Source organism: Pholis gunnellus (assembly GCF_910591455.1).
Source record: "Pholis gunnellus genome assembly, chromosome: 5".
Classification (NCBI taxonomy): Eukaryota; Metazoa; Chordata; class Actinopteri; order Perciformes; family Pholidae; genus Pholis; species Pholis gunnellus.
Window position 1 is genome coordinate 23,690,643 of NC_136531.1, and position 23,660 is coordinate 23,714,302.

The window sequence follows — 23,660 nt, forward strand, 5'->3', positions numbered from 1 at the left end:
AAAACTGAGGTCAAAAACTGTGTCAGTTCCACCCCCGCGGACCGAATTACGTGACCTGTGCGCCTGCTGTTCTGCATAACGTCACACTTGATTTACTTGAAATTATGTGTCCTTCACCTTATTTATTTATTTTCACAACAACGAACTCTGATGAGACAGAGTCCCTGACCTCTAACTGGGTAAAGGCCTCAGAAGTCTCCTTATCTGAAACTCAACTTCAGACGCTGAGACCTTCAACGTGAAAAAACACTTGACAGGACGCTCATTTATGGTTGATGATTATTTTTCAATTATATCAGGTCAATTAATAAAAGAGTATACATCGCTGTTTCAAAAAAGACATTGAAAAAAGTTAATACCAGCAAAATGAAAAATAAATTGCAAATATGAATTTTGGATGTCCTTTTGAACATATTAGGTCCATTTGATATGTGGAAATGAGGAACTCTCTCTCTTCATTCTCCTTTCTGTGAGAGTGAAGTTCTTCTTGATTGTTTGTGTCGCTCGTCCTCTCGTCCTCTGACCTCCAGGTCACTTGGTGTAGAGGAGCTTGTGTGGCTCAGATCCAGTTTCTTCATATATGTCAACATGCTACATATCATTTCCATCATATGGATTATCCATACAGTTCACAGTAATTCTATTATTATTATAACGGATATTATTCTGACACTGTTTGTGCTTATATTCTGTTTTTAGGTTTACTTTGTAACATCTGCCTCTTGGGACTACAGATGAAAAATAGCCTCTTGGCTAACTCTGGCGCATTTACAGCAATGTTTCTATTAATATGCACAGACCCTTATCAAATAAACCAATAAATAAATGATGTTGGTTACACACGACATCTATTGCACGTCCCTGAGGTTTCCTCCGTTTCATCTTTGTGAGGGGAAAACAAAAACGACGCAGGGTGTTGTGTGTGATATAGATGGAAAAGCTCCTAGAGGCAAATTTGTGATATTGGGCTATATGAATAAAATAGACTTGACATAAATTACTTTTACATTAGGAAGATAATGCATTAAACTCACATGTACAGCCTGCAGAAATGTGGTGCATCAGATTAGCTTTAAAGCAAGTGTTCTTTTTCACTGACACATCAATATGGACCCTTCCTGTTTAAGTCTAATTGTTTAGGGTTTGCTGACTATTCAAAATACATTGCAACATTCTAGCAATACAACTAAGGGACCAACTAACTTAACCTGACAACAAAAAGTGGATTCTGGTTCAATTTGAGGTGAGAAAAAAGCCATTCATGTGATTAATCACTTTTAATTCTGCAACTGCGTGGCCTACTTTATCTCTCACCTATTACTCATTTTCACAGAGTGCAAGGTTACACTGCTGGTTGATGTCGTCATCAACCCCCTTTCATTGGTTTGGCTTACGGTTGCCAGGCAAATTCTCTGGGACTGTTTTGGTCTGGCTTTAGGAGGCTGCATCTAGAGTCAGATCCACAATGCAATTTGACCTACAGTACCAGTCAAATTGGGTCCGACGTACGTACCTGAAGATACAAAATAATTGTACTCTTCGTCACTTCATTCTGAAAATACCTCTTCCCCACAGTGGCAAACCCGAGCCCCTCTCCAGGACGAGGCCTCAGCTCCAGGCTGAAGACGTCCCACAGGTCCTCCTCGCTGTAGGCCTCCTGGTGCCTGAAGACGCACAGGCGGACACGCTGGGTGGTGAGCCGCAGCACGCCGATGGCCTCGTCGTGAGTGGCCTGCCGCAGGTCTATGCCGTTGACCTGGTGAGGAGGTGAAAGAGACGCAAGCCGTAGTTGAACGGAGGAGGTCGGGAGAAACTGCATTAGTGTAGCTCAACCAGCGGCTGGATCTTAGGACGACTAATGACAAGGAGTGCGTAATTGTGCATCTTGCTTTTTTTGGAAGCAGAAGTACGACGAAACGCTGATTAAGACATTTTTAGGTCAACCAAAATGTTACAATTAGCTTTCATGAACTAACAACACACTGTGAACGGGTTGAAAAGTTCTAAGACGAAAACACGGAGAACTCCCAGACCGGACGCCGCTGATCATAATGACCTGTCAATCACAAGGTAGCCCCGCCCTAAAGCATACCCTGCTTTATGGTCTGTTTGACTCTAAATGGACCATCATTTACTAAATGAACATCATGCTGTATTGAAGAAGACTTGAAACTAGAGATTGAGACCATAAACTCATGTTTACAAAGTGTACTGAGGTAATAACTCAAGAGAGAAGTAGAGTCATTTTCTCATAGACTTCTATACGATCTGACTTCTTTTAACAACCGGAGGAGTCGCCCCCTGATGGCCACTAGAGAGAATGCAAGTTTAACTTAAGGCACTTCTGCATTGGCTTCACTTTTCAGACCTGGAGGTCGCTGTCTGTTCCTGTTGCTCTGCATGATTTCTGTCTTGTGCATGCAGATGTTTCACCTCAGCGTCACATTGTCTCATGTCTGGATTTCTTAACTCGACTCTTCAATGGCATTAGAACATCTTGCAGAAGTACCGTAGTTTTCAATTAGACGACTGGCTAACACTGCCACATTTACAGAAATGTTAACTAATGTGTCTTGACAAATAATTAAATAATGAATTACATAATAGCGTCAGAAATTGGAACGACGTGGCATTCACTGGACAGTGATGGACAGAAAGATACAATACTTGACTTTAATTTTGAACACTAAAATTAAAGAATCAAATTTGACCAACATTTTATTGTGACGCATTATGTTTTATGATATAACTCGAGTGGAATGCAGTCTAATCACAGCACATTTAGATGAATAGATAATGGTAGGTTTTGTGTGTTACCTCTAATATGTGGTCTCCAGCCTGCAGCCTCCCATCTCTCTGTGCTGCTCCTCCATCGTTTACTTCATGGATTATTACTGCCCCCTAGCGGGGGGGAAACAGAAGACACCTATTATTGCAGATAATCCAATCCAACTCAATTAAATCAGCATTGAACCGCTTAGTGTATTCACAATACAGCATCCCCACTTTCACTGACACTGCCTGTGCAGATGCACTGTATTGTGATGAAAACATACACAGACCTTTTTTGTCTCATTATTTCGGATTATCAAGTTTTTTGAATATAATGACTGATTGTTCGTTAAATGAAATGTTGATACAAATCGGCCTCCTTCACCAGCAGAGTGTCGCATCCTCCGACGATGCTGAGGCCCAGGCCTACATTTCCTTTGCAAAACTCTATGGTGGTTTCCCCGCCAGCCACAACTGGGCAAATCAGGGGGTCGGACGTCGCGGGAGCCGATCCCAGCCAATCAGAGCGCCCGGCGGGAGAGGTCCGCGCAGCATTGAGTGGCGGGGGCGGGGGAGGGGAGGGCACGGGGAGGGAGGCGGGAGCGAGAGAGCGGGGACGGGAAAGAGGTGGAGAAGAGGAGGAGGAGGAGGGACTGTTGGAGCGGCCGACGGTGACCCGCTGTTCCAGAATCAAACTGGACACCTGGATGCAGAGAAGACAGGTGAGTCATACATCGTTAAATCAGCTTGACATCGTGTGTGTGTGTGTGTGTGTGGATTGTACCTTGGCCATCGACAGGCCTGTCACAGGTTCATCACCCTCTGATATCATTCTGTCTCCAACCTGTCTCCTGCTGTCCTGCACCCGGACAAAAAAAACAACGTATAAAAGTAGGTGCAACAGAAGAACGGAGAGGAAGCGAGATTAAAAATCAAACAGACCCTCTGGACAAATATCTGAATAACTGCTGCCTGGGGGCCCCCGACATGAAAGCTTATTAGCAGATGACGACATCACTTTAAAACACGGCAACCGTTACCTCTCGGATACTATGGTTTCAGTATCACCCAGAAATACCACGAGACCAGAGGAATTTACAGCTGCATCTCTATTGCATATTCATAATGAATGGCATTGAACTGGTTGAGATACAGTCATAGTATGTAGGCCACATGAAAAAGGTTGTGATGATGCCACTGGCGATGTCACACCTTACTGGCAGTGCCGTGCTGGGTCAGGGACCGGACCACCGCTCCATCCTTGGACTCCCCCTCTGCCAGGCAGAGGCCGAGACCTATGTGATCCTGGAGGTACAACAATATATAACAAAGCAGACAAACATCTCTAACTTTGAAATCATATTTACAACAATATAGCAGGTCATTGTAATTTACTGCAGACGGTATTGCACCTGAGGTAGGATGGCGTGCTGGACGTCTCCGGCTAATCCCCCGCGCTGTGCTGCGTCCGTCCGGGAGTCGACCGTGTCCTCGCTCGCTGCCGTGGATCCCGTCTGACCCAGAGCTGCTTCATTCCTATCGAAAAAAAAAAAACCCTGTTTAGTTTAAAGCTTGGTGGAGAAATGCAAACGAAAAAAATTAAATAAAATCACTCTGCGCGTTTACCTGATGAGGATTATCTTGACTTCAGACGGAGCGTTGTTGATGATGGTGGAGGCGTTTTGGTGACTCCGGCCGTACAAGATCTGACCGTTGATCTGGAAGAAGAATCACACATCGTGTAGCGTCTCCTTTATCTCCCCCCCCCCCCCCCTTGATTTCCCTCATCATCTCTATTACGCGGCTGCTCATCGAGAGAATCCACCCCAGCACCCACCAATCCTTCAAATGGTAATTCGTCTGATAAATCTACAGCGCAGGCACTCAACGCTCTCTACTGACCCGTGCCTCCCATCCACAACCCAGTGCTCTCTTTCTGCTGCTCTCAATTGTGACTCCAACCCTTCTTGCCCCCCCCCCCTCTTAAAAACTCTCCCATCTGTTAATCTCAACCCGTCCCCTTCCTGTCCCATATTCCACTTCCTCTCCGTACCTCCAGCAGCTCGTCCCCGACACGTATCCTCCCGTCCAAACCGGCGGGTCCCCGGGGGTCTATGTCCGCCACGTGGACGCTCATGCGGGCCCTGGAGCCGTCCTTGTTGCCCGAGAGGCCGATCCCCAGGCCGCGAGCCGCGGGGCCCTTCTCCAGCTCGATCATGTGGAGCTTCCCGGACAGGCTGCCGTAACGCTGGAGCATCTTTTCTAAAAAAGAGAGACGAGAGTTAACAAGGAGAAAAATGAACATGAAATTTACATGTTAAAAAAAAGCATTGTCACATAGACTGCCTCAAACGTACCCTGTGGAGCTTTTGACCACTATGGACCTATACTTTTTGAGTAGGGACGCACGTGTATGAGCGTGTTTCACATTCCTGCCAGCAGTTTTCACACCGCTTCATTGATTTGTAAAAGATTCAGCAACATTGTCCGACAATAGCAGCGCAGATGGTGATGTGGACACGGCTGCTTATAGAATGTTCTACGAGGGAAGGAGTGTACGCGACACATTTTGGTAAGAACCTTGAGGATACGCGCAACGCATTGCGATGAGCAAAACCGAATGTTTGTTTACAAGAAAACTCCACAGTGCACACATTTGAATGCTACAGGTGCATAAAGCAAAGCCAAGGCGGAGGGCAGGGTGGCGGAGCTGTGAATGGATCTGAATAGCAAGAGGAAGCGCCTCGCTGGAACGACCCTCACTCGCTCCGGCATTGAGTGAAAACCTCTTTCAAATAACGAAACCTTGAAAACGAATTGCGATCATTCAAAGAGTGATTTCTGAATGTGTGTGACTCCTGATAGCTTTACACCGTTGTTTTTCTTCTTTTCTTTTGTAATGTAAGTGTGTAGTCTCTCTGAGTGCATCACACGGCCTTCACTGCGTGAAAGTGGGCCCCCGACACTAAAATCACCACGCTGCAACTTTTCCTGTGGGTAGGAGCAAGGGGGGGGGGGGGGGCTTTAAAGGAACCCTGTGTTGAGTGTGAGTGACGTCTTTTATGATGCACACTTACTCCTGCCGATATCGCCCTCGCTCTGAGCCGCCGGCGTGACTGGTGCCGCAACGGTCGCGGGGTTCCTCCGATCCGTTCCGTCGGATGTCGGCGAAGGCACCTTGGGAGAAGCTTTGCATTATTGAACAAGAGAGAGTTGGAGATGCCTCGGGGGGTCCCTCTGGGCACGAGTTGGACTACCCCCGAGGCTCGTTCAGTGTATCTTTCGGTGAAGGAAAAAAAAAAAAAACTGCCGGAACAAGATGAATTAATGAACACAGTTTTTAATGTTGGCTAAAAATAACATGAAAGATGACCGGAATCATGCATTATTTTGTAACCGATTTACAAGCGCATGGGAGCAAAACTTCAAAAGAACGCGCCGTCTATTTGGAGAGTTACGCATCTCCACCAGAGGAGGAAAACAAAAGGGTTTAAGCAAACAAGGTAGCTGCGAGGGACTTTGAACTGCAAGCGTTCTATCGACAAGTATGCACGTTAATTACCTTTTTTTGGAAGTTGGCTTGGCGAAAAATGCTAATAGAAAGGCTGCTTTTAAGATGTTGCACACACGCAAAACACACACACACACACAGAAATATACCAACCTTAAAGGGGGCGGGAGTGAAGGGGTTTGTAGGGCAGAGGGTAAGGAACAGACTGAGAGGATCTGCCTTCTACGATCAGGAGGGGAAACACAGATATAGTTCCGCATCACCAACTAAACAGTAATCTACCCCTCAGAAGAAAACATCATTCTTTTTGGAATACCATGTAGGTGTTAATGACTCATCATATATATATATATATATATATATATGTAATAGTGTATACATAACATTCTCTCCACACTACAGCCATACAAAGCCAAACATCAGTAACAGTGTGGGAACAGAAACTGAGGGGAAATGATTTCACAGCTTGTCATCTGTTCCAGTGAAATCTAAAGTCACGACATTCAAAACATTTTTTTAGACTTTGTAGGGCGGACAAACAGCATATCCTGTTTTTTTTTACACAACACCATGTATTTATACTGCATTTATACGTGTGAAGATCAAAGTGTTACCTTGCCGCTGTGCGAGTTCGACTGTGGCGTCGGAGTTAGTCTCCCGTGGTTGGCGAGCATAGGGGACTGTGGGCGGGAAAACAAAAAAAACAGGAGACGCGGAGAGGGAAGGTGAATGTCTGTACAACTGTGGAACACACTGCAGATGCTTCAAATGGCGCGTCCGATAATGCGATGTGGACACCGTGTGCTAAATGTGTTTTCAGTCAGAGCATATGCTTTGTGTCCGGAGGACTTCACACTGTAATGCAACTAAACTCCTACACACAACGCCGCTGAAACTTCTGATGAGAGTTCTCCCTCACCTCTGTGAGTGTTGAGATGCAAATGCTACCCCAGGTAATGTATGCATACCTGTGTATATTTTCGAAGACAGTAGAAATGTGCTATTTTGTTGTTTTGGTATTTTTCTTTGGGGGAGGGGGGGGTTCTGAGATGCAATACCTGAGGTCTGTGTTGTCCCGACTGGACCAAGAAGACTACGGAGTCTCCAGCCCTGCGGATGGCCTCCACCGCCTGCTCATGGCTGGCATCTCTCAGGTCCACGCCGCACACCTTGGACGGGTCAACACACACACACACAGCAAATACTGAACAAAAAGACAATCTGTATAATTGCCTGAGAAATAAAGAAGTCGCGATGATGATAGTCCCTTAGAGACCCACATAGACCTGTATTTGTCCTTTTTAGGGGGAGTCAGAGGATCGTTAGCAGGTCGACGGTAGACACCACATAGAAGAGGTGAAAACTGGGATCCATCAGATGCAACTCCACAGCGTGCGTCAAGTTGTTCTCGTTATGAATCGGCAACAAAAATGTTCAAAATGAATTAATTCAAATGAAGTGTGAAAGTGTAAAAGGGCTTAGAACATTTCGATGGGAGGATATGATCGCTCCCATCGTCACTTTAGCATTTACCACTTGTTACACCGATTTGGTGCTAAATTGAAAAAACATTTTTACTACTGAAGAATTGATAAAAAATAACTGTGAAAAATACCTCCAAAACACTACATTAAATCACCGAGACCTTGAGGAACATCATAGAAAAAGTCGTGCTGTGATGTGGTTTCAAAAGCTTTTGACATTTGGAGATGGAGAGTGCTTCTGCATGCTCTGAATAGTATTCAGCCCTGTGTGTGTGTGTGCGTGTGTGTGTGTGTGTGTGTGTGTGTGTGTGTGGCATGGAGGGGCATATTTGCATTATATTTTGCAAGCCCTGTACTGTACAATAACAATAAAGCTGAACCTTAGCCCGACATAGATGGAGGGTTGGAGTGAATAGAAGGTTTTCTGGTTATACCAAGTTATTGCACGAGCAGCCACAACACATGCAGATAATCTCTTTGTCATCATTTTCCAGTCTCTCAACCACTCACAGACTCTATATATATATATATATATATATATATATATATATATATATATATATATATATATACATAGGGCATAAACACACACACACACACACACACACACACACACACCTCTAGTATCCTGTCTCCGGTCCGGAGGGTGCCATTATGTGCTGCCGGGCTGTCGGGGCCGATGTGCTTGACGAAGACTCCCCTCATCATCTCTCCGGTGCTCAGTCTCCGGCCCATGCCTCTGCCTCCCATTATGCTGATGCCCAGGGACTGGCCGGGAGCTCGAGTCAGCCGCACGCTGGAACACAGACCGGGGTATTGCGGAGCTGAAAATCCATCTCACAGTACGGGCAAAGGTGGTGATGAATGCACGTCCTCATGTATGTCTGATGTGGACCTACTTGGTTTGAAACATTACTGCAAAAATGCACAAGAAGGAGGATTAATCCAGTGGGTGTGCTTTTTTTCTTCTTCTTTTATTGCTTCTTTCAGGCTCTATCCGCTGCTTAGGGCCGCGGATAGACTTTCAAAGATTAAGTCAAAACAATAGAATATTATACCTGCCGGGGAGAAACACACAAAAGCTGGTCTTTGCATGCAGCGTGGCTTATGGGATTTATCCGAGCGGGACGGGGCCGTAAAACGTGATAAATACGGGGTTGAGAGAGTAGTCGGTTTCTCTGGGCCTTAAGAAATATGAGCGTGTTGAGTCTGCGCTGTGCTGCTCTGCCCCTGCTGTGAAACATAACCTCAGCGCGCTGAGATTCAGCTAAGCCTTCTCCGGCAGGGAGAGAGAGGATAAAAGGGCATCATGGAATAGAGAAACAAAAAAGGGAGAAAATGGAAAAATCTGAATAAAATCTAATGGAGGTTGTTAGTGATTCACTAACCTTCTAGGTTGATCCCAAGAAACTGCGGTGTGAGAGCGAAGCTCCTCCTCTCCGTCCACCTTTACCTCCACCTCCAGCAGCGGCGCTTTCACGTCTGCACCGGCCTTCTTCTTTTTCTCTCTATCCACAACCTCTCCCTCCTCCTTCTCCTTTTTCCTGGGAGGGAAAGATTTCGGAATCTGCCAACTGATGGTGGAAAAAAACAGCAAACAGAAATCAAATTTGTGATGATTTTGCACACCGATGTCTCAGCTCAAAATGTCAGAGATTCATTCAGATCAAATACGCATTCAATTAATCGATTCATCTACAAGTCAATTGATAGAAAATGCACATTTTTTTAATTGATTAATGCCTTTTTCTGTTTTCTGTCAGTTTGAACTGAAATATGTTTTCAATAACCCTTCGTGAAAGTGATCTGGCAGCCTGCTGGTGGTTGGTAAGCATTCGACTATATGATATTATCAGAACTGCTGTTGACAACAAGGTATCTTGGTGTTTCTTGTTATATATTTTTTGACACACTCAGATGCAACGATTAATCGATTAATCAACTAGTTGTCAACTATCGAATTAATCGGCAACTAGTTCAATAATCGGTTGAAGAAATTTACACTTTTCCAGCATCTTAAAGTGAGAATATTATGCGGTTTCTTTACTCCTCTGTGACGGTAAACTGAATAACTTTGAGTTGTGGACAAAAAGAGACATTTGAGGACGTCATCTTGGGATTTGGGAAACACAGATTTTTTCACAATTTCTCCCATTTTATAGACCAAAGACCGATTAATCGCGGACATAATCTACGGATCAATCGACAATGATATTAACTGTTAGCTGCAGCCCTAGACACACTGCAACACACGCAGATAGTGATTTATATATCGGCAGGCCTTGAGACGATACACCGCTTTAGTTGCAAATAGACCTGAAAATACACATTTTCTGCCAACGAGGTCACAGTAAGGTAGTGTCTTTACAGTGTGTGTGTGTGTATATATATATATATATAAATAAATGTGTAAGACTATCTCTCTATATATACACACTGTATGTGTGTGTGTATGTGTGTGTGTGCGTGTGAAAGAAGGAGGTAGAGAAGGAGAGAATTTTTCATGAATATATTTAACGGTGGAGGGCTGTAATAAGCCCACGGAGGTGAGTGATAGTGGTGCTATCTGCGCAGTGGGAGCCTATAGCCAGTTAAGTTACAGAAGAGGGCAGAACAAATGGTTCCACCAGGGCTGAAAACGAGAGCGGCCAGGAGAGGGGGATAGTAACAAGGCAGGGGAGGAGAGGGAAAATGAGGTGAGGAGAAAAATAGACCAGAGATGAGAGACGGATGTAGACACAAAGAGTCGAGGCAGAAGTGTAGCAGAGAGAGAGAGAGAAGAAGACGACGTATTGCGAGATGAGGGGCTGAAAAAAAAAAAGAGGCTGCGGAGAGAAATGGGAGTGAGCGAGGAGGGAGAAAGGCAGAGGCAAGAAGACGGAGAGAAAGCGGCAACAGACAGAAGCGAAACAATTCATTTTAGCTGACAGTCAGCACGGAGATCCATAAGCGAACAGCTAAATATAACTCAGAGATTCAAAATTCAGAGGAGGATTTACAAGAGGAGTATGGAGACGGGAAAAATACGGACTGGAAGAGGCTCCTGCTGAGCCGGCTGCACACGGAAACACATTGATTCCTTCATGGATACGGCTAATTAATGTGTCAGATAATAACTCAGATCATTAGTGTCAATTAGGCTGCTGGGTTATAAAAATGTGTGAAAAAAAAACCCTGGCTGCGATAGAAATCAAAAGCCCAAGGTTAAGACATAGAACCCACAACATGTAGTCAATAGTCTGAATTCTCTGCAGCAAACAGCAACATGTAATAAAGCTGGAGCCCTGAGACGGGTTTACCTTGCACTCCGGGGCCCTGAGTAGGGATTAGGTGACCATAAATAGTCGTCTGAGACCTCTGGATCTTACCTTGAGTCTAGGGCCGGGGTGATGGTAGAGACTGCGGCAGGGCCTTTGAATGGAGCTTTGGATGAAGCGGCGGCTCTGACTGCTGCAGGATCTCGAGCTGCGGCTTTGAATTTGACCGAGGCGACGGGTTTGAGGGCGGACGGAGCCGGAGCCGGAGCCGCAGGAGACCTGGCCGGGGCCGAGGCAGAGGCAGGCTCCGGAGAAAGGGTTGGCGGGGTGGGTGAGGATGAGGCGCTGTCTGCTGCGATGGAGTCCAGAGGGGGTAAACACAGACGGGTACGGTACTGATCCACCTGATGGGCTGGGACATAGCTTATGCTGAGGGTGGGGGAATATGGGAAAAGAAGTGTGGGGGGGTGGGGTGAAAACATTTCAAATATTAATATGACTAACTCTGTTTTCACATTTGCACATATTTTTAACTTCCAGCACCAAACAATGACTAATAGGATGACAAGGAATGAGGTAAATGACATTGCACCTAATGAATGGTTTCTTTACAAGACAGATGGATTATTATTATTTTCTCTGCCAGGGGGATCATGCAATTGGTCGCGTGCGTGCTCCTCTGTGTCTGTCCACTGCTAATTTCGCATTGTGCTGCAGCAAACTGCATACAATTTTGGGTGGCCAGTTATGGCTGCATGCTCAAGGACATTTCATGGTTGCGGTGACTCACACTTTCTCAAAACACCTATTATTGGATGTTTTATACTGCCATTGACTCCCTGCTGGCTCCTCACTCACTACTCTTAACCGCCCCCCGGGCCGGTCGGGGGCTGTTAGTGATAACACAGCTGAGTGCGCTCACTTTTAGTGTTTTGGACGGTGTCTTTGGCTATCAGCTAACAGCTAACGGCCTACCGGTAAACACCCAGCTGAGTACCCCTCGGCCGCTGCTCTGCGCCCAGAGGCACAGTGGGGGAAGACAGTTTGCTCACTTATATAGTTTTGGATGGTCTAAACGGCTAACAGCGAACAGCTCAACACATTTGTATGAAATGTCTCATACAACGACTTTGAGACGATTGCCTGCATACATCACCGCTTGTTTTTGAGTTTGAATGAAGTGTGATTTACGACCCCTTATAGCCTCCTGGCGTCTAGACGTTGTGGGTTGTATTGATACAATCATACTATACAGCAATCGTTGCACACCTTGCAGAGATCTGCACTCTACTGAGTGCACCTTTCTATTTACCTCTGTCACTGTAGGAGGACAGAATTCAACTTTTCTGCTTAAAGGAATCGTCTGACATTTTAGAAGATTATTTGATTCCCTTTCGTATCAAGAGTTAAATGAGAAGATTGACAGCGCTCTAATGTTTGTACTGTAAATATGAAGCTACAACCAGCATCTGGCTAGCTTAGCTTAGCACAAACACTGGACACAAGGGGAAACAATCTGGATTCCCGATTCACATAAATACGTACTTTATCTAGAACAACTATACACCACTAAATAAGAGAAGAGAACGCTGGAAGCACCTGAAGCTATGTATAATAAATAATGCTAAATTATTCGAAGCATCATCAGTAATCAATTAGCCATTAGTAACGTACTTTTTATATTGCAGACCTGAAAAACAATCACTTAACTTTAAGGCTGCTGTCTTACATGTCAAATGTTTTTAGGTGCTCTAAAATTATAGATGTGCCCCACTCTATTCACATTGGTTGTGCTGCAGTTGGTACAAGACGATTTCTTTTATTTTTGACTAAACGTATACTAAAAGATGCATTTCTGATTCAAGACGGTTCCAAGATTTCCTAACACACAACACACTTATAGTAAGAAAAAACATGCTTTGCATAAACCCAGATCTATCTAAGCTATGGCTCAAACAACATCATATAAGTAAAGCGTCAAGGACATCATTAAAGCCCCCATACCCCTCCTCCAGCTTTCATTATTGTGTGGCGCTACCCCTAGACATGCAGATTCAGCCGAAAGAGCCAATTCCTCTCATGGTGGCAGATTGAATATGGAGGTCTTCCGCGCTAAGCTGTTGTGACTGAGCCATGTGGACAGCCTGTCGTGTCTCAACAGAGGCAGTTTGATAGTGACAAGCCCTCACCCATCTATGTCGGTCTTATTCTGAGGCTGCCAAAGCAACTCATCTGCCTCCACTCCGCTAGTTTGTCTGCAGTGCTTGTCAGCAGGAGGAGGCAGCGAGAGCGTGTGCGTGAGGGTGATAGAGGAAGACAGAATGTGGTTGTCTGTGTATGTGTGTGTGTGTGTGTGTGTGTGTGTGTGTGTGTGTGTGTACTGTGGCGTGCATCTATGAGAGGCTCTTTAAAACACTCTTTTATTCAGAAGCACACTGTTCAAGGTGAGATGAGGGATGAATTATTCAGAGATATTTCCCATAGCAGGAAAAAGGTGTTTTTGGAGGTTAGACCATTGAAGGGCTGTGTATGTGTGTGCCTGTAAAAGCAAGAGGGAGAGAGGCTGAGGGAGAGAGAGAGAGAGAGAGAGAGAGAGAGAGAGAGAGAGAGAGAGAGAGAGAGAGAGAGAGAGAGAGAGAGAGAGAGAGAGAGAGAGGGAGGGAGAGAGAGAGAGAGAGAGAGAGAGAGAGAGAGAGAGAGAGAGAGAGAGAGAGAGAGAGAGAGAGAGAGGGAGATAGTGTGGGTGTTTAGCAGGGCAGCACGGTGGTGGAGGTGGGGCGCATCTCCAATCAGCCAAACAAGCATTGTCGATGTGGAGCCGTAACTGCTGATGTTATACAGCAAGTTATAATTTACCCAATTTCTCCCTCGGGCAATCTTTAAAATTTCATCATCGAATCTAATTTAACATGTCTGCAGCGCCTCATTCAACTGCGACCGCAGTGTCAAAAAAAAAAACAAGGCGGTGATGGAGATCCAAAAGTACGCCAAGAACGTTTATCCACGACGATGCGGCGACAGTCCTGTTTGTGACTGCGCAGAGTGCATATTTATATTTATGAAGTACCATATACTCACTCATTCGAGGCGCACACACTGATGTAGAAAAGATGTAGAAAATGTGAGCAGTATTCAATTACTTAGTTTGTTTTCAGTGGATGATTGTTCTCTGCATACCCAAAGGACTTTTCAAAATTCGCTCTAAACTAAGAGCTTACTTATTTAAGCAAGGACGTGTTTAAACAATGGCATGAGGGAACGAGCAAATACAAGTAATATAAATAACTGTGATAAATAACAGTTTGGGTTTTTAATGTGCCACAAAAGTGCCCTATACTTTGATGCTCTTGCTGTAATGTTGATTTGTGTCGTGATCTACAAAGTTCTTAGAAACAACCAGGATACCATGTTACCTGTTACATGTCAGCCACACACTAAATATTACCTCCGTGTTTGTGAGGTAGCAACTAATGAGTTCAACCTTCAGTGCAGGTGGACGAAATTCCCTCAAGGCTGAGATATCACGAGAAAGGGACAGGCCGTGAGGTCACAGTGACCTTGACCTATGACCTCCACATTCTAATCAGTTCATCCTTGAGTCCAGGTTGAGGTTTGTGCCAAAGAAGAAGAAAAAAATTCCCTCCAGGCGTGCCTGGGAAATCGCGTTCGCAAGAACGGACGGATGGACGACACAGAAACATAACGCCACCGGACACCGCTGAAGCGGTGGCATCGAAATACAATGTCAACATATCAGTATCTCGTGATCCCGTGTACGTTTTGTGCCAGGGGGTTGCAGCACGCCTGTGACACAGTTAGAAATGCATCGGATTCGGAGGGTCATCATCAATGGGTTTGTAGGGGGATGGGAATCATTGAATCTGTTCTTCCTATTGCTCTTAAAAGCAGCTCACTTCCGGTGACGGCTTATGACAGCTTATGATAGCTTATGATAGTTTCCTCATATGAAGTCTTGAGACTGGCTTCTCCAAAGAGGAAACTGATTCTGCAGAGCTTTCACAGAGTTGTGTGAGCTGCACCTGTTCTGTTTTTTTTTTTGTGTTCAGCCCAGAACAAATACTAATCACATATTGTGACTGCCGTTGGGACAGCGACTGGCTCCTCACCTTATCTCCGGCCCTATGACGGAGTGTCTGCGGAGCGCGGCTCTGGCCCTGGCGTTGGTCAGATCGGAGGTAGGCTCTCCGTTCATGGCCAAGATGGCGTCCCCCACCCCCAGCCTGCCATCCTGGCTGACAGAGCCGCCCTGGACCACGCTGCGAACCAGCATGCCTGAGCCGTCCTTGATAGCGCTCACCGACATCCCTGCCAACACGCACGCACACACACACACACACACACACACACACACACACACACACAAACACACACACACACACACACACACAGACACACACATGGGCACAGGTGAGTGGAGGTTCTGGCTAAGGCTATTCTGAATGCATGCCAAACAGACAAGACAGTCACCCAAACAACACACCTGACAGTGGGAATAAACAGTATAATCAGGACAGACACTAAGGCAGATTAGCACGCAAACATGGCTACGTATGTTTGACATTAACACGGCATCATCCGTCACAGAGGCGCGCAATCGAGGACACCCACAGAGGGCGCAGGTGAATCCAGGGGAAGCACATGCCAACAACACAAACACCTGACTTTGGCTTGATCCAATCAGACGCTAGGCGGATTACACAAACACTTCATTAATGCAAACAGGCAGAAGCAGACACACACGCAGACGCACACACACACACACACACACACACACACTGCAGACAGGAAGGGCTACAACCGACGAATTAGGTAATCTAGTCTGCGGCGCCTGCATTACTACTTTGCTATCTACTGGAGGACTACGCACATCCACCACACTATGGTCGTACAAAATTTGAAGTTGGTCAAAGAAATGACTTTGTGCTTATTTTTTTTGATCAAATAAATCGTTTATTGATTGTTTTGGGGGTTTTTTTGGTATTACATTCAAATTACAATACAATCATAGTGCCTGGAATACACGGCTACGGATGCTGACAAGACGAACAGAAGTCACACATTTCATGAGAGGAAGACTGAGGTGAGATAATAATGAATGTCTCAAACTTCCAAGGGTGCTATCATTTACTTTAACACAGCATCAAGAATACATCGGGTTTTTTTTCTATAACAAACTGCTGCGTGAACTTTTAACAATAACTCCCACATGAAAATCTATTTGATTTGACCTCAACGAAAACTATTTATGGTACCACAAACGTACAGTAAGTGCAATAGGTTCACACCATTCGAGAACAAACAAAGACTTCTAAACAGGCTGCATGTATTCATGTTTTAGACGAGCAAGGCAAGAAAAGAAAAGACCTCATTATGATCCGTTAAAGTTTCTCCGTTAACAGCCTGTTCTGAAAGCCATACAGTCCTTGCAGTACAAACCAACCATATGCTCTACGTACTGTACATAACAGCATCTCCAAATATGGGCATTTAGTCATAGTTGCACATTGGATATAATTGGACATGGCACCTAATAATAGGAAGAATATAAAGTAGTGCAAATAGTACTACAATAATATTGGTCGTTAAAAAATCCCCAGTTATTCGGGCCTTACAGATACTTGCTTGGAAGTTCACATATATTTAAATGAACATAAAACACAGAACATCTGTAAACCCTCCACATTTGGATATCCAGAACACCATGCTGCATTAAACACCTCAGCAAGCAGACCTACAACAATTTACAACAGATGAAAACCAAAGAACGCACTGACACACAGACTGCAGGTTATGACCTTGATTGTTTTTTCTACCTATGAACATTTACATAATCTTAACACACCTACACACACTCACACACACACACACACACACACACACACGCACACACACACGCACACAGAGTTGTGTGTTGAGTTTGTTTCCTTGTGCTTTGCACAGTGCCCTTAGATTAAAGTGCAGGAGTGCCTTACACCCTGTTGTTTTCCATCCTGTAATGTTTGAATAACCAATAAACTCTCAGCACTGGAGTATAAACATAAATGTATTTAGAGATTAATTTATACTTATTGATTTTAATGGATTACTGCTCATGCACCCCCATGCTAGCCTGTCAGACAAACACACACACACACACACACACACAAACACACACACACACACACACACACACACACACACACACACACACACACACACACACACACACACACACACACACACACACACACACACACACACACACACACACACACACAGTAATCATCTCCTCCTCTCAGGTATGAGGAGCACACCACTACTCTTCGGGGCGGTCGTCATCACCGCCGCCTATTAGCGTCATTATCGCCGTGCCGGCGACGTACACACACCAAGACACCATCACCATGAGAAAGACGGAGAACATACCAAGGCTACGGTTGCCCCGGACAACAGTGATTGTCCTCTCAAAACTGGTGCGGGGGGGCAGAGGCGGCGCCCGCTGCCTGTAGTCTTCCTCCATGATGGGGAAACGATGCCGCAGCCGGTTTTCCTGCGAGAGGTATAACAGAGGGCACAAGTGAGTGGGAGGAACTATTGGAAGGATTGTCATGGAACTTTCTTCAGGGAGTCATGGTCCCCAGAGGATAACTGACTGTGGTGATCCTCTGACTTTTCCTCTAGCTCAACAGCCTCAGCTGTTAGCATGCTAAAATGCGAAGGTAAGATGCAGGCGACAACCTCCGGTTCTGCCGAGTAAAGCCGATGTAGAAGTATCTTAAAACTTGCAACTTATCTACTGACCAGCAGGGGGCGAATCCTCCGGTTGCAAAAAGAAGTGTGATTGTATGGAAGTCTATGAGAAAATGACTCTACTTCTCTCTTGATTTATTACCTCAGTAAACATTGTAAACATGAGTGTATGCTCTCAAGCCAGTTTCAAGTCTTTTTCAATACAGCATGATGTTCATTTAGTACCTTATAGTCCATTTAGATTAAAATAGACCATAAAGCAGGGAATGTTTTAGGGCGGGCTTACTGTGATTGACAGGTCACTGCCGCTACCAGAGCCGCATGTGGCTATCTATGTCACTTCTCGCATTCCAAATATGGTAACTTCCGTTCATTGGTTGCAAATAATCCAAGATGGCGACGGCAAACTCGAGGCTTCAAAAAGGCACTCCACAAACCAATGGGTGATTCAAGTTATTCTTCTCCTTCTTATATACAATATGATTACATACAGTATGATAAGATGACAAACATAGTTTATGTTATACCTGCTAAACCATTCCATTCAACTGTTTAGCGAATTTTAAGCAGACCTTTGGACACCTCACAAAGCTGCTAGCACGGCTTTAGACTCTTACTCTTGTTTTATCAGGATGTTTGACTCCTGAACCAAAAATATCAACCTCAGAGAGGCATTAGAGGAAATTCATCAAATTCTAGTTGAGATACATGTCATTTGTTAAAATATTTCAATCTGGATCAAAATGGTGGACCGACCAACCGACCGACAGACAAGCCATCCCGAGGGCCCTGCTGCCATTGCAGATTTGCTACAACATAAGCTCTTGCGCGCATTATTGTACACGGAGCAGATCTAACTTCTTCAAAAGGTACACCATTATGCACTAATATCCTAACCTACTATCATCACGACCAATCAAATTTCTGATGTGATAAAAAAAAAAAGATATCAAACAACTATCAACTCTCCGGGGAAAAAGCCTTCGGAGTAATTCTGAGATGTAAAACATGCAGAGAGGGAGATTCTTTGGTCCCCCCCGGGGCACTTCACAAAGAAAAAAAGGGTCAACCAGGAGATCGACTTTGAACCTTCACAGAAAGTGCAAGCAGCCCTGAAGTTCTGAAGCTACCTTTGCAACAAGCCGGTCTTTGATGAGAACACACTGACTCTTGCTGCTCTGGGTCTCTGTGTGTGTGTGTGTGTGTGTGTGTGTGAGAGATACATTAAGGTGCCCTTGTGCTGGACCAGGTGCCAATGTCGTGCAAGCAGTAAGCACTTTTCATTGAGAGGCAATTGTTGGTAATTAAGCAAAAGTGAGAACAAAAGGGCTGCCTCGAGAGGATTGAGTTGAGACCACAATGGAGAAACAAAGTCGTTGACACGGAGCACTTTCTCTCTACCTGGCCAAGTGATACTGATACAGCCGGCTCTAAGCTCGCCGCTGTAGAACGTGAAGGGAGAGAACAAACGCCGTCATGGTAATCTCCTTCGGGGGCGGCTCAAAATGGCTACCCACAGAATCTCAGGTTTGCATGGTAATGAGCGACGCTTCCTGTGTGATGGACCACAAGATTCAGACACCTGCGGCGTTAGTGTAACTGTCACAGCAAAGATGTTTCCTGGTGAGTCCAAAGCGACAAGCAAATGCTGGTTTACGAGAATCATTTTGGTGGTTGTGCATGATTCTTATTAAACCAAATAACAGATTAGGAACTTTCACATTTAGAAGACTGACAATTCTATTTATTTCAGATCTATGTTCGGCAGAGAGTACACACAGAACTGGTGCTTTAAAATAATAATTCTGCAGTATAGCACCTAACTATTTGTCAAACCAACTGCAAGAGACAACCTGCCCTTTACTCTCCTGTGGACCAAAGTTTTACTGGTTTTGTAAACCACAAAAAAGTGGAGCAGAAAATATGTGAAAAGAACTTTCCGGCAATATCAATATATCGTAAATCCTTTTTTTGCTGTTTGACATACCGTTGAAATGTAACACGGCTGAATGATGCTGTTGTCCTCGTAGTTGCAGGTGTTGGTGTTCGCCTCTGTTGCCTCGGCTAGCAGGCTGTTCTGAGAGTGGCTGTCGGTGTCATCGTAGGAAACCCTCAGGCTCCTCTCTGAGATGGGCGTCAAGCCGCCGCACAGTTCCAGCTGAGAAAGCAAAATTTCCAAAAGTTGAAATCAAGAAGTTTAAAAGAAAAAAAAGGGCTATTTGCTTCAAAAGTGAGGCGAAAGAAGGTGACTGTAAATTAGACACCTCCTTCTTCTCTCCCCCTCTCTCTCCATCTGTAGTGTGGTCGAGCATTGTGTTCGTCTCTCAGCTGCATTAAAAATTCAGACGGCCTGTAACTGGATGCTCGTGTTGCTTGTTACTAAGCCACAAGTCCACAACAATAAGGGGAAGAAATGCTGTGCTCTCGAGAAAAAAACCCCACACAATTAGGTAATTGTCTTGCATATCTTTAATAGTTTATTAATATAAAAGTAAACTATGCTGAATAAAAAGTCCACTTTTGAATTTATGGGTACATATGCTGCAGCCAATTATATGATGATATGCAGTAGATTGTATGACAATATATAACGTGTCTACTGTCAGACACATAACATAATAGTAATGTATTACTGTAATGTATGACTGTTTTAATGTATTAGAACATTCAATGAGCAGGAATTCCTTGAAACAGTAGTGAATTTGTACATGTTTTTCTATTTTGCAATATTGTGGCGCAGCAACTTCATTTGTTAGTTTTATTCAATTTGCTGGATTAGCCAAAAACAGATCCAGTTTCTAATTGGATTTTCAAGAACATGTACTTTGCAACATGAAGTAGTGTATACGGCATAACCCCCCCCCCCCCCCCATCTCTTTACATACCGGCAGTGGTTTGGCAACTCCAATGCGGACAGAGCCGTAGCCGGTGGACTTCAGGACGTACACGGCGTAATCCAGGCTGGAGCCCTCCAAGTCACTCTCGTTGACGAACATGAGTCGGTCGCCAGGCAGCAGGCGACCGTCTCGATCTGCTACACCTCCGGGCACCAAGGACCGGATTACCAAAACTGTTTTGGTGACATCTTCTGGATCCTAGAGTTAGACACAAGAATGGCAGATACACAAGGACTTTGAGATTAATTAGATGCATTGTGTGCTAGATGAATGCAAGTAAACAACAGAATAAAAAGGCACCGGTATAAAAGTCTGTGGATTGTGTGGTTTCACAGAGCGGCAACCAGCTGTAGTAAAGCTCTTATTTTCTTACATGACAGTAAAGCCGTGACGCTGAAATATGCTAAAATGACCCTAAAACAACGACTTTCCAGTCTCAGCGGTTCAGCACACAAATGCCCAGAATACAACAAGTCCACATGCTTCTCTATTGTCTTTGTCCCGATCCAACCTGACACTGCTATTCTTAGAACGCAGCCTATTCCAATCTGTTCTATCTGCAGAAGGGCTCGGGGGGGCATGTCTCTGACCTGGTAGTCCAGGATGCTGAAGCCCAGTCCCGACTCGCCTTTCTCCAGCTCGACCACCTGAGCATCTCTCTCCCACATGGCCAGAGGAGGAGACATGGGGGGCACGCCGCGCTTGGTGATGTCCTCAGCCGTGGGACAGGGAATGACACAACCCTGGTCCAACTGGGTCAAGCAGAGAGGGCAGAGGCAAAGAGGTTGATTCACGATGTCGGGGGCATTTTCTTAGTGGCATGTCAAATGCAGGGGATGTGTAACAATTCCAATGTGGTCTTTACTGTTTTACACTAATGCCTGACCCCTCCATTCCCCCTTTCACCAATGTGTGCCTTCACCTTGTCGTTGAAATCGGCCAGCAGCTCTTTCAGGGTGAGATGGACGTCGTCGTCCTCTTCCTCATCGCTGTCTGGAATCACCGGGGGTACAATGTGCGAGCACACCAGGCAGACATGCTTCGGCAGCTCCTTCAGAATATTGACCACCTCCTTATGTGTCTCTCCAATGAGAGGGATCCCATTCACCTGCCGGGAAGATACTTAATATACATGTGTATATTTCTAATATTGTAGTAATAGTAATAGTAATAGTGTTTTTCTAAAATAGATATTCCTATGGTCAGTTAGTCATGCTTCAAGCTTTTCAATAAGGACCGGAGAAAACACAACTGTGCTGATTATCAGAGGATAACGTTGAATTTAACGTAGTATTTTCTTCTGTGATTGTGATGATGAGTGAAATCTTCCCTAAAATTGGATATTTTTCGTGATATTTCAGTTTTTTGGGGTGTGGAGCAATTAGCGGCCACAGCACATCAAGTCACAGCAGGAACAATTAACGCTTCAAGCGGAAACTAAACCGAGCGAGGCTCATTTAAAAACAGAGCTGAACAGCAGCGTCGCCATGCAGATGTCGTCTGGGGGAGATGAAAGTGGTTGAGCTGCGACACAGTTGTTTGCCTGCACGCTCAAAAGAGACATGGAGGACACCAGACAGTTTGCAGTGTTTTCTAGACAGCAAGCAAAAAGCTACTGTGCGTGAGTTCATCCGAGTGCTCGTCATGATGAACGATACGCGTGGGTGCGTGAACTGGCCCAGCGGAGGGGGAGGAGGGCAAGCTCAAATGCGCAGAGGCACACATACTCACACCCACCTTCTTGTGTTGCATGCTGTACTTCAAATTGTGTGGTGATAACTGGTGTTGTTTCAGATGTATGTCTATAAAATGCAATACGCTCATAGACTGTATGTAAGAAGTGGACGTAGTCACCGTGACGTCATCCATTGGTTTGTCGACGACGGCTTTGAAGCCTAAAAATTGGCATTTCGGACGCCGCCATCTTAGTTCTTTGCAACCAGAAGTGACACGACAGGGTGGAGCTAAGTACAAACAAATGCTGAAAAAAGACATTTTTCTGGAGCAGAAAGTTTCAATTAACTTTCATGAATTGAAAACACACTGTGAAAGGGTTAAAATGTGAAGAGGAACCCCGAGGGTAGTGACCTGTCAATCACAAGGTCATAAAGCATACCTTGTTTTATGGTCTATTTTACTCTAAATGGGACCAATCATGCTGTATTGAAGAAGACTTGAAGCAAGAGATTGAGACCGTAAACTCATGTTCACAATGTTTACTGAGGTCATAAATCAAGTGAGGTCCTTTTCTCATAGGCTTCTCTACAATTAGAGTTTCTTTTTGCAACCATTTCAGCTCACTTCTGTAACCAGCGTAGCATTGAAGCTAACTAGCCTTGCTAATTCCAACATGCTATAATGCTACGCCGGTTACAGAAAATGAGCCAAACAAAGTTGTCACTCATCTGGGGACAGCATTGTGCTTTGCTACGCTGTGACAGGAGTGCGGATGAAGCATTAAATTGTTACATTTGTTTATTTTAGTCGTTACTGCAAAACCTCTCTGTGTGCCTGCGACTTGCTAAAGGTCAGCTAGGTTTATACGGAGGCGCGATGACAACGGTACATGTTAAAATGTCAACCGCTACGACCATCCTGCTACGTTCGAATGGTGATGTCCGTGCTACTCCTTTTCTATTTCTATGATCTCGTATCTTGAGCTGAGTTGAGTTGCAGACGTGTCGGTTACCTCCAATATCTGGTCTCCAGTAAAGATCCTGCCGCTTTGGCCAATGGGGCCCTCGGGTAAGACGGAGCACAGGTAGTGATGTCCCGCCCGGGCCTCCAGACTGATGCCGAGACCGCTTGTCTCACTGAAACGCTCCAGCTGACACACCTAAAAGAGTGATGTGAAGTTCAGCGGTGAAGAGGGAGGGTTTTTCTTCTTTGAATTGGAAATTACATGTAAAATAAAATAATACAGCATTCACATACGTACAATACTAATAGTTTTTCTATGCATGTCACAGTAAATGATTATTTTTAACTA

At 44.9% G+C, this 23,660-nt stretch overlaps 1 protein-coding gene across 1 annotated transcript in view; it reads right to left on the reverse strand.

Annotated features, from left to right (window-relative positions):
• LOC306695492 (multiple PDZ domain protein) overlaps positions 1-23,660 on the reverse strand; it is a gene marked incomplete at both ends in the record, with an annotated part of 35,710 nt that overhangs the window by 4,761 nt on the left and 7,289 nt on the right. The window contains 22 exons of the mRNA XM_079158747.1: positions 1,563-1,756; positions 2,818-2,901; positions 3,158-3,475; positions 3,557-3,631; positions 3,985-4,077; positions 4,185-4,308; positions 4,399-4,490; positions 4,826-5,034; positions 5,850-5,949; positions 6,437-6,505; positions 6,898-6,963; positions 7,342-7,452; positions 8,386-8,563; positions 9,156-9,275; positions 11,136-11,453; positions 15,152-15,350; positions 17,451-17,574; positions 19,762-19,932; positions 20,660-20,869; positions 21,262-21,423; positions 21,594-21,779; positions 23,361-23,507. Coding sequence (XP_079014873.1) covers positions 1,563-1,756; positions 2,818-2,901; positions 3,158-3,475; positions 3,557-3,631; positions 3,985-4,077; positions 4,185-4,308; positions 4,399-4,490; positions 4,826-5,034; positions 5,850-5,949; positions 6,437-6,505; positions 6,898-6,963; positions 7,342-7,452; positions 8,386-8,563; positions 9,156-9,275; positions 11,136-11,453; positions 15,152-15,350; positions 17,451-17,574; positions 19,762-19,932; positions 20,660-20,869; positions 21,262-21,423; positions 21,594-21,779; positions 23,361-23,507 — 3,350 coding nt within the window. The remainder of the gene's footprint in view (positions 1-1,562; positions 1,757-2,817; positions 2,902-3,157; positions 3,476-3,556; positions 3,632-3,984; positions 4,078-4,184; positions 4,309-4,398; positions 4,491-4,825; positions 5,035-5,849; positions 5,950-6,436; positions 6,506-6,897; positions 6,964-7,341; positions 7,453-8,385; positions 8,564-9,155; positions 9,276-11,135; positions 11,454-15,151; positions 15,351-17,450; positions 17,575-19,761; positions 19,933-20,659; positions 20,870-21,261; positions 21,424-21,593; positions 21,780-23,360; positions 23,508-23,660) is intronic.